The sequence below is a fragment of the Cariama cristata genome, unplaced genomic scaffold, assembly GCF_000690535.1.
Source record: "Cariama cristata isolate BGI_N322 unplaced genomic scaffold, ASM69053v1 scaffold2159, whole genome shotgun sequence".
NCBI classification, from domain to species: domain Eukaryota; kingdom Metazoa; phylum Chordata; class Aves; order Cariamiformes; family Cariamidae; genus Cariama; species Cariama cristata.
In genome coordinates this window covers 6,542-17,461 of record NW_009637215.1, presented here as the reverse complement: position 1 = coordinate 17,461, position 10,920 = coordinate 6,542, and the positions used below count along the sequence as shown (strand labels likewise).

Below are 10,920 nucleotides of genomic sequence, written 5' to 3'. Positions count from 1 at the left end.
GGTTGGGCTGATGCCTGGAATGAAGGGCCTTGGGTCATCGTCAGTCCTACAAATTGGCCTCTTTCTGTCCTGGCTGAAATTGGCTGGTGCTCACTGCCCAGAAAAGGCCTGTCCTGGGCTATGCAAGGTACGCAACTTTACGTTTTCCTTCAAAAACGGTGAGGTGGGAACGAGCACCCGTGAGCAGGACCCTGTCCGTGCCCAAGGCAGACACAAGCGACCCATCCTCAATTCCCCATCGGCACAGCTGCCGCGATCCTGCCCTGTCAAAGGGGCAAGCAGCCGGGGTCACGCAGATTTCCCTGGTGCCTTTTCCTTTTTGCAGCAGTTTTGAGATGTTCAGGTGGCTCAATGCAGATGTGCACGGCATAGAGCTGGCACAGGGTCAGTCTGGGGCAGCCAAAACTCTTCAGACCCTACTGTGCACGCCCTGAAAATTTGGCACTGTATGCATTGGGCAGGCGACGTGTCCCAGAGGCATCAGGCTTTGTTCGCACACTGAATGTGCCTGTGCCCATTTTCTTGCCCAGGAATTTCAGCTCCTCCTGAGACCCTTCTGCTCCAGAGCTTCCTCCACAAAAAGAGACAGATTTCTTTTTGCAGAAGACCCTTTGCAGCAACATGCGAACCCCCCCAAAAAAAGCAGCAGATGTGCATGCGTGTGCCTGCAGGCGTGTTGTGGGCTCCAGATGTGCACGGCACCTCACGTGTGTGCATTTCCAGGAAGGCTGTGGCACGTACAAAGCCTCGCAAGCAGACACGTACAGACACAGACACGTACACGCATCCCCACGCGGTCCCTGGGGCATTCACATATGCACCTGTACGTCGAGCTCCTGGTACGTGCACAAGACGCCGTACCACGTACGTCTGCTTGCACGGCTTCATGCGAGAGGAGCTACAGGGGGTGTGTGCATGGATGGGTCTGGAACCCCCCAGCACCCGTGTGCTTCTTGAAATCCACCACAGTAGCTTGCAGACCTTCCTAGATAGACGAGAAAAGCTCCAAGAGAGCAGAAAGGTGTTACCCACGCTGAAGGCTAAGGTGTCTTTCCAGACCCAATCCCTCGCTGTCAGGGACAGGTGGTGTCCCTTAGCAGAGGGCAAGAGAGCCGTCTCCCACGCGGAGATGGGTTTGGTGTCACGGCAGACGTTTCCCCTCTATGCAGAGCTTTCCCAGCCAGGGCTCTTCCTTCAAGGTGTTTGGTTCCTCCGTCCCTGGGGAGCTGTCTGTGACTTCGGCTGCATGCGTGTGTGTGTGCTGGGCTGAGGCTGCGCTGCTAACCCGCTCTCCCTCTCCCTGTTCCCTTCCACCCCGGCCGGCAGAACTCGGACGCAGTGGTGAAGGTGGATGTGGTAAGTGATGGCTCTGCTCTGCATCCCTGCTCCCAGCCCTCCGCTCCCTCTCCAACCCTTCTGTGCGGCTTTCAAAGGACCACGCATCCCCACCGACCCCAAGATAGGTGGGGACCAGCACCACTTCGTCCCAAGGCAGAGACAGCGCAGCGTTGTCTCGTCAATGGCTGTGGCAGTGACCTGGTCTTTGCAGACTGGGAAACTCTTCTGGGCCAGCGCTTCCCAGCCTGGCTGTCCCAGGGGAGCAGGGCAGGCAGCACCCTCTGGGAGAGACGCTGGTTATTCCCACCATGACCAGATACCAGCTTTGTTGCAGCACTTTGCCGGGCAGAGGGAGGACTGTTACCGTGTAAGGTTCGGGTGCCGTAGCCTGGGAAATGCACGGATGAAGGGGATGGGGATGGCTTGGGACTCTGACACTGCGTCTCTCTGGAGCCTTGGGCATCTTGCTTTGCTGCTCCGTGCCTCGATCTCTGGGGCTGTAAAAGGGGGAAAGGGCTAATGAGGGCACCCAGCCTGGAGGGTTCTGCCTTCTCAGGGGCTTCACCCACCACCTTTGCACTTCAAGAGGTATTTCCCTTTCATCTGATCCCTCTTCTTCTCGGTCTTTGCTTCCCTTGTCCCTGCAGACTGAGGAAGAGAAGGAGAAAAAGAAAAAGAAGAAGAAAGGAGGAGGAGGAGGGGAGGAAGTAGAAGAGGAGGAGCCGGACGAGAGCATGCTGGACTGGTGGTCCAAGTACTTTGCTTCGATTGAGACTATGAAGGAGGTGGGTGCGGAGCAGAGGAGGGCTGTACGTAGGGGGGAAGAGGAAAACATTATTTCCTGCCGGCAAGGTCTCACCTGTTTCCAGCTACTTCCAAAGGCCTGGGGCCGCACTGCTTTCCTCGCTAACCTGGCCTGAGTGTCAGCAACGCTTTGTTTGACCTGGTAGAGCTGGGCAGGAGTCCTCGTCCTTGGGTTGCGCTCTGGCTGGGCTGGTTTGTGTGCAGGGCAACGTGTTTGACAGCATCAGCGCTCAAGGCTGCGCTGAGCAGCTTTGGTTTATCCAGCGCTGCCAGGGCGCGCAGCTCGCATGGGAAGAGCCAGGTGTGACCCTCAGTTACAGGTATTTCCAGGGGGCACAGGGACCTTGACCCTCCGTTACAGGTATTTCCATGGAGCAGAGATACCTTGACCCTCAGTTAGAGGGCATTTCCAAGGGGCACAGGGACCTTGACCCTCCGTTACAGCTATTTCCAGGGGGCACAGAGACCTTGACCCTGAGTTACGGACATTTCCAAGGGGCACAGGGACCTTGACCCTCCGTTACAGCTATTTCCAGGGGGCACAGAGACCTTGACCCTGAGTTACAGGGCATTTCCAAGGAGCACAGAGACCTTGACACTCAGTTACAGGTATTTCCAGGGAGCACAGCGACCTTGACCCCGAGTTACAGGTACTTCCAGGGGGCACAGGGACCTTGACCCTCAGTTACAGGCATTTCCAGGGAGCACAGAGATGGTGGCACAAGCCCCCATGCCCTGTTCACTTCGTTTCTCCCCCAGCAACTCCGGCAGCAGGAAGCAGCCGCGGCAGAAGCGGAGGAGAAGGAAGAAATGGAGATTGCAGAGGGTAAGGAGGTTGCGAACGAGAGAGGGAGCACGGCAGGGAAAGGTAGGACCGGGACCCCTTTTGGTGCTTGGGCATCCCTTTCGGAGCCTGCCGCGGCTCTTCTGCCAAACCAGATGCTGACAGCGGGTTGTACATCCCCGTGCAGGATCAATTTTTGTGGGTCCAGGCCTGACGTGGGCTGTGTTGGGTTAACAGGAGGATCCAAGTCAGAGCATGGTATTGTGGCAGCTCCCAGCCCATCCGTGCTGGGACGAAGACCACGTGCAAGTAATGCAGACTAGTGACCGGGGTCCGCGTGCTTGTCCGAGGAGAGGTTTGTGCAATCGCCAGTCGGTGTGTCATTGGAAGTCCTGTCGCCTTGGCCGTGCAGATGTTAGCTATAGGACCGTGTGCTTGAAGTTTGTTGAGCACACCAAGAGACACTTCTAGATCGCATTCTTGAGGTTTTCCATCCTCATTTTGCAGGAGGCTTAAAATTTTTCTTTGAATGTTGCTCCAGTTTTACAAGGGAAGGTTCAACCAGACAAAAGGTCTGGGCTTCATCTAATCTGACTGCTTTTACTTGCACGTAGAGGCCTCCTTGTCTGCTGTTCTGGCACAGGCAGTGAAGAAAAATACGCACTTGTAGGGCGAGTTCTCTGATCTTTTTTCAATACTATGTTACAATAGGATGAATTGTGCCCTAAATGCATTTTTTTTCTGAAGGAAGTCAGGGGTCTGTGGCTCAGGTGGGCTGTTGCAGATGGCTAAAGTTGGGTGAGATGAATTTTGTACCACAAGTGTTGTGGGCCAAGAATCCGGGTGAGCCGGGACATGTTGGTCAAGGGTGACTTGGTCCATTTGCAGCCTGGAGGCCCCTTGCCAGTCCCACCAGTGGGGCTTGGAGGGGTTTCCCTGAGGACTTTCCCCCATGATCTCCATATGTTCCATGTCCCCATGACCGCAGGTTGCTGTCATGCCTGGGCAATGCAAAATCCATTCCTTGAGGACAATATGGAGCCTGGTTTCTTTTAGAAGACTAGCCTTTGTATCACGAGCAAGATGAAGCTGGGTCTTGCTGAGCTTGGAGACAACAACTCTGAGCAGCTTGTTCCTGGGCTTGCTGTCATGGCAGGGCTGCTGGGGGGTGTCTTCTGTCCCCCATTGTTTTCCTTCTGTCTTCTGGGAAGGATCCCTTTCCCCTTGGCACTCCCATTCCTTCCTCTTCCACATTAAGTCTTTGTCATTTGTCTGTCCCCATCGGCATTGCCCAGGAGTCATGAAAGCTGGCAGAGGCAGTGAGGGATGGGGATTGTAGAGGGGAGGGAGAAGTTTTCTTTGAACGTGCCTTTCGGGGCAGCCTGTTCCCAGCGCAGTCGATGTCCCTGGCTGGTGGTTGCTCTGAACAGAGACCTTAACAACCTGTCGTTGCGGCTCGTCATGGCCAACACCTCTCTAAGGGCAGCAGCCTGTGCTCTGGTGCTGAGCATCAAGCACTGTCCCCTCTGCCATACCTAGGCTGGGGTTTTATTCTCCAGGCTGCATCCAGCAGGAAGGGTCTCCAGTAGAAGGAAGACGAGGAGATGCTGTGGGCAGGATCAGGTCTTCTCTCTGCTGTTGAAGCTAGAGCTTAGAGCCTAGCACTCTGTCCATGTTTTGTAGTCCTCCAAATGACTTCTGCTCAGGTCAGCTCTGGAATTTCCCTGCCCAGAGACCTCTGGGCCCCTGGAGATGCTGTGAGCTGGGCAGCAGTGGCCAGAGGCAAGGAAAGACAGGAGGAGGCCAGGATGAGAGTTGCAGGCAGTAGCAGCTGTCAGCTTTCATGCTCCTCCTGTTTGAAGGACTTTGATCAAGTCCCCCCTCCCTGTCTCTTCCACCCCTCCTCACCCTCATTTCCATCTCCTCCCTCCCCACCACTTGCCCTCGGACTCAGAAATCAAACTTGATGACTCTCCCATGAAAGGCTCCAAGGGTCAGGCAAAGAACAAGGAGAAGTCCAAGGCACCCAAAGACGATAAGAAAAAGAAGCAACAGTCAGCCCCTGAGCTTCCCGAGAAGAAGAACAAGCAGAAGATTGACGAACTGAAGGTGCGTGTGTCGGCAGGGGAGGAGGAGGAGGAGGAGGAGACCCTGCCTGCGCAGAGGCAGGCTGGAAGGCTGGCAGGATGGCAGCCCCAGCCATCTGGAGATGGGAGCAGGATGGATCAACCCTGCAGGAGGCACCTTGCCTAGCTGAGGGGTGTCTAACCCAAGGTGAGGTGTGCCTTGGGACAGCCAGCTTCTCTCCGTAGTTTGAAGGAGTCAGAGGTAACAAGCTTTACAGAAAAGGGGTGGCCCTGGGGTAGGATCATCCTTGGGGCAGCTTGGATGTGCCCTGGCTGGAAGGGGGAGTTCTCCAGCCTGGCCATGGCTGGCCCAGGCAGGACTCAGGGCAGGGATGGGCTCTGGTTCAAGGCACTGGCCCGTGGTGTGAGTTAGGACTGATGCAGTCTGTGGTGCTGGGGTTCAGAGGGGGGTTGGACCTGGGTCTTGCCCAGGGAGGGGACAGCCACCTCGCCCGTTCAGCTGAGCTTCCCTCTTGTACATAATGGGTTCGGGGAGGTGTTTGTGGCATCAAGGTCCAACCCAATGACCCTGGAGATCCTTTCCCATCCTAGAGAACTGGGCACTGGGAGCTGGGGTGCCCATGTTCCCTCTGAGTTGACTCGAGTAGTCACCATATCTTTTCCTCACCTTTTTTTTTTCTCTCTCTTTTTTTGTTTTATACCTAATTCCCCTCCTTTAACTTTTTGTCATCTCAGGTCTTCAATAAAGAGCTGGAAACAGAGTTTGATAACTTTGAGGACTGGCTGCACACCTTCAACCTGCTCCGTGGGAAGATCGGGGACAACGATGACAATGCAACAGAAGAGGAGCGAATAGTGGGGAGGTTCAAAGTGAGTTGAGTCGGGCCAGGGCAGGGGCAGTCCTTGCCGAGAGGTTTCTCTGCTGAAGCTGGTTTAGCAGGAAGGGGGTGGATGCGACAGAAACCAATTTAAATTGACCCAGGTGCAGGCGCCTTGCAGGGAGGGAGAGCCTCCAAGGATACCCCCAGAAATTGGAGTGCATCCACAAAGGCGGTGATCTGCAGGCAAACAGATCCTTGATGATTCTTATGGAAGGCCAAGAGAAAAGCAGCTCCTTTTTCTTGCCCACCGTGGAAATAAGTCGTGCCCTGGGTTATCTCTGTGAACCATTTTTCACCGATAGCAGTCACCTGGGCTCACAGCCATGTTGCACCATTGCCAGTCCCCAGGCGATGCAGGAGCACATCTGTCAGCTATAAGATTCCTGAACAAGAACCTTTTTGGGGGTGTGATCCTGGCCAGATGAAGCCTGTTGATGCCAGTTTTGCCCTTTGTTTGCTTAGCAGAGGAGAGGAGCAGGTGGTTCCCCCCCTTAGCTAGGATCAGATGCTTGGGGAGCATAGAAATCAGCAGTGTTTCATGTGGTAGTTCCCAGATTTTCCAGCCCATCCCTTGTCATTGCTTTCATTCCCATTACTTTTGTCCTCCTGTCAGTCTTACTCTTGGAAATCCCTGTCCATGAGCACCTTGCTAACCTGATTCCTCCACAAGCCTCCTTCCCTTTGTCCAATTCCTCTGCTCTTGGTTGCAAGCCCTGATGAGGTGCTTGTGCGGTGGAGGCATTTTTCAGCTCTGGCCCGTCTGCTCCAGCATGTGGCCAGAAACGAGGACACTGACAGGGTCCTCAGGAAGGGTGGTTTGGGATGGATCTGCTTACCCTGAGCCCCTGGGCAGCAGGACTCTCATCGGGCTCTGCGCTCCCTCGTACCAGGGCTCCATGTGTGTCTACAAAGTGCCGCTCCCTGATGATATCACCAAGGAGGCAGGATACGACCCCAACTTCGGCATGTTCCAGGGAATCCCCAGCAACGACCCCATCAATGTGCTGGTCCGAGTCTATATTGTGCGGGTGAGTATACCTGTGTGGGGTGGTGAGGCGAGGTGGTCCTGCGCTCCCTTCCACAGCACACACCCAGGAGCTGGTCCCAAAGCTGTAGGGATGTTGGGTTTTAGCTCTCGGTGCATCAGGGCCCAGGGCGCAGGATGAGGACTGAAGCAGCTCACTGATGGGGACTTGAATGGCGTCTCTGTAGCTGTGTGCTCCAAGCACTGGGAGCAAGAGAGACCCAAGCTCCTGCCAGATCCAGAGACTGGTATGTAGGATGGACCAGCGTGTCTGTCCTAGTGCTTAACTCAAGTGAATACTTTGGATCAGCCCGGACTGTGAGGTGCTGGTTCCTTACATAGCCACGACATCTCAGTGATGCTTCACTGTAGGCGTGGTGTAGACGCGGTAGTAGGGACATGGTTTAGTGGTGGACTTGGCCATGCTAGGTTTACGGTTGGACTCGATGATCTTAAAGGCCCTTTCCAACCTAAACGATTCTATGATTCAGTGCAGAGCAGAAGGGGAGCTGGCAGGGTCTAGTAGATCTGGTTGAAGGACATGGCACCTCCTTGAATGTATGCTGCATGATTATTGATCTGATCCAGCTAATGCACCTTTCTTTATATCTGGAGCGTGCCCTGGAAAAAGTCTTTTCCTGACCCCTAAACTACTCAGCCTTGTGTCCCCAGGCATGGGAGGGAGGTACTGTAGCCAGGCACTCGAGAGGGACCTCAGTCCTGCTAGAAGCACCTGGGCTGCTCTTTGTCACCACCTTCTCCCATCATTTACAAACGCAACCTGCTGTCGGCTCCCTCTCCCGTCAGCCTGATTCTCCATCCAGTGCTGCATCCCGTTGCCCAACGGGGGAAGGAGTCTCCCATCCATCACTGACAGACAGAGGCTGCAATAGTGGACACCAGCCTGGTCAGCACCAACAGCAACCAGGACCCAACAGCACCCAGGACTAGCTGAATGTGTCCTAGCCATGGGCATCTGTTGTTGTGTGCCATGAGGGAGGCTGAGACTGGAGAGTTTGGGGATACTCACCGCCTTTATGGGGAGAAGCCAGAAGCCCTTGGTCTGAATGTAGTGAGTGGAGAGAACGAGAGGGGAAGGGGACAGTCTTCTTGACATCTTGGTCAGGTTCTTGCTCTGGGTATTTCTTTAGAGGAGCCTATTTCTTTCCACTGATGAAAGAGATGCCAAAGGAGACTGTGGTTACGGCTCTCTGAGGGGAAACAGCCAGCCCCAACCCCTCCCCAAACCGGGACAGGGATTAACACGAGGCAGGATTTATCCCCAATTTAAACCAAGACACTGTTTAGGGGAACCAAAGTGCTTAGCCGCATGCCTACAGCCAGGCAAGGCCAGATGGTCCCAGGGATGGAGAATGGGGCCATCCCGGAGTTCTTTGCTGCTGTGGACGGCACTGATAGATCTCATCTGTTCTCTACAGGCCACAGACCTTCACCCAGCTGACATCAATGGGAAAGCTGACCCTTATATTGCCATCAAGCTGGGGAAGACGGACATCAAAGACAAGGAGAACTACATCTCCAAGCAGTTGAACCCTGTCTTCGGAAAGTGAGTTGCCCAGCCCTCTTACCTGTCTGCACCTGGAAGTGGTGGGCTAAGCCTGGGCCAAGCTTGCCAGCCCTTGGACCTGCACCCTAACTGTCCTACATCTGCTGCTTGAGCTCCAAAGATGAGACTCATCACACAGAACTTCCCTTGCAAGCCGTGTAGACATCCTCATTTCAGCCTTCTGTCCCCCTTTGCCAGCCCTATGGTCAGCATAGTGAGGGGTGTTTGAGACACCCATATCTGGCCAAGATTAAGTACCTACTTTAGGAATCGTTAGGCCTGAACTTGAATGAGAGGATGGCCTGGATCTCCAAGGACACACAAACTTAGTTTCAGGGCTCTTCAGACATCCAGGTCAAGCAATCACCTTGTGCCACCTCTTCTCTAGGGCTGCTGGATCTGAAATAGCCCGTGCTGAGATTTACTTAAAACCCCTACCTTGACCGTCCTGCGGTGGTAGCTGCCAATTAATCACTGCCCGCAGACCGGAGCAGACCCACCTCGCCCACGTGTCTGTCTTGAGTGGCAGCCAAACCCTTCAACAGCTTCTCTCTTTCCCCTCACCTAGATCCTTTGACATCGAGGCCACCTTCCCCATGGAGTCGATGCTGACGGTGTCGGTGTACGACTGGGATTTGGTGGGGACCGACGACCTCATCGGAGAGACCAAGATTGATCTGGAGAACCGCTACTACAGCAAGCACCGAGCTACTTGTGGGGTGTCACAGACTTACTCCATGTACGAGCAAAGCTTTCTCTGCCCAGCCTTCTGCCTGGACCCATGCCTGTCTCATCTTCCACACCAAGCCTAGATCTCCTGCAGGAATCTCCTTCATTTGGTGCCTGCTAATGGAGGAGTCTGTGCTCTACCCTCACTCTTAGGACAGGTTTTGTGACCAGCACCGCAGGGCAGCACCGGCGTGGGTTGTAAGGAGCCCAGGGTAGGGAGGAAGGGACTGAGGGGCACTGGTGGGTCTGGGCAGAGGGATGAGACCAGAGCTGGAATAGCAGCAGGGCCAAAGGAGCAATTCCGAGCATCAGGAGTCAAGCGGGGTGTGCCGGGAATTTCAGGTCTGAGCGTAGAGTAAAGGGGATGGGGTGGAAGGGTGTTAGCGAAGTGTAGAGTGGGGGCACAGGGGGACCTAATCTGCTCTGAAGGTTCACGCTTTATGCCTCAAAAATCCTTCCCCTGTAAATCCTGGGTCCTTCATGGAAGTAGCATTTGTTCTGCTGGCAGAGGGGAATAAAATCTCTTTTTCCTCCAAATCTTGCTACTACTTCACTGACCTTGCCCTCCTATTCACAGACATGGTTATAATACCTGGCGTGACCCCATGAAGCCCTCCCAAATCCTGTCCAAGCTGTGCAAAGAGGGCAAGGTGGATGGGCCGCACTTTGGGCCAGGAGGAAGAGTGAAAGTTGCCAACAGGGTCTTCACCGGCCCCACGGAGATTGAGGATGAAAATGGTACCTGTCCCATGGGATGAAGGTTGTGGAGGGGAGAAGGGGTCTGGGGTGTCCCCTCGTCATCCAGGGTAGGAGGCAGAGGTAGTGGCCCCAATCAGTAGCAGCACTGCAATCACTCTCCATCCACCACCTTAAATGGACCTTCCAGTATGTGACCAGTTAGACATAGACCACCCAGGCTGGTGCGTTGCTCAGGATCACTCATGGGCATCTGTGGTAGAGCATCCCCAAAGTTGCCTTTGAAAACTTCCTTCTGGAAGTGTATGCCCAAGGAGCAATGAAGACAGCCCACCCTGGCCTTTCCAGGGTTTAGGAAGCCATTCTCCATGTAACTGCATCCCTAAACAACGGTGGTGTCCCAGCGCACCCACGTGTGCTCGAGAAAGAGGGAGGCAGGCCAGGAGGGGTGCAGAAGAGGAGAACGTCGTCGATGGATACGGAGCTTGTTCAGCCTGGGAAAATGCAGACTGGCAGGGGATCTGGACCTCCTCTAAACTACTGGGGTTGAAGAAAGAGAGGAGTTGTTAGGAGGCGTTGGCTGAAGGACAAAGTGTACGCGAGGAAATGGAGAGGAGCAGCTAGGAGGAGGTTCTGCTCCCTGGGAGCAGGGGTAGAGGAAGAGGGTTGTTTGCTGTCCCTGGTGTCTCTCTGCCCACTTCTCCCAGCTCAGCCCTCCTTTTGCCCGCACAGGTCAGAAGAAGCAGACGGATGAACACCTGGCCCTGACCGTGCTGCGCCACTGGGAAGACATCCCACGGGCAGGCTGCAAGCTGGTCCCTGAGCACGTGGAGACGTCCCTGACAAACCGGGCATCGAGCAGGTCCTCGAAGTCCCAGAGCAGAATTGGAAGCCACCCACGCTGCAGGGCTTGCAGACTCTGCGAGCAAGGAGGAGAGATGTCGGCTGGGCACACCAGCCGTAACCCACCCTCGCATGGGCAGCGGAGGCATCACGAAAACGGGGGCCCA

At 54.9% G+C, this 10,920-nt stretch overlaps 1 protein-coding gene across 1 annotated transcript in view; it reads left to right on the top strand.

The window, feature by feature from the left end:
- LOC104167817 (otoferlin-like) overlaps positions 1-10,920 on the top strand; it is a gene marked incomplete at its 5' end in the record, with an annotated part of 43,011 nt that overhangs the window by 25,975 nt on the left and 6,116 nt on the right. The window contains 11 exon segments of the mRNA XM_009708195.1: positions 1,327-1,356; positions 1,986-2,123; positions 2,902-2,968; positions 4,911-5,035; positions 5,749-5,883; positions 6,785-6,922; positions 8,358-8,485; positions 9,054-9,224; positions 9,792-9,952; positions 10,643-10,744; positions 10,747-10,772. Coding sequence (XP_009706497.1) covers positions 1,327-1,356; positions 1,986-2,123; positions 2,902-2,968; positions 4,911-5,035; positions 5,749-5,883; positions 6,785-6,922; positions 8,358-8,485; positions 9,054-9,224; positions 9,792-9,952; positions 10,643-10,744; positions 10,747-10,772 — 1,221 coding nt within the window.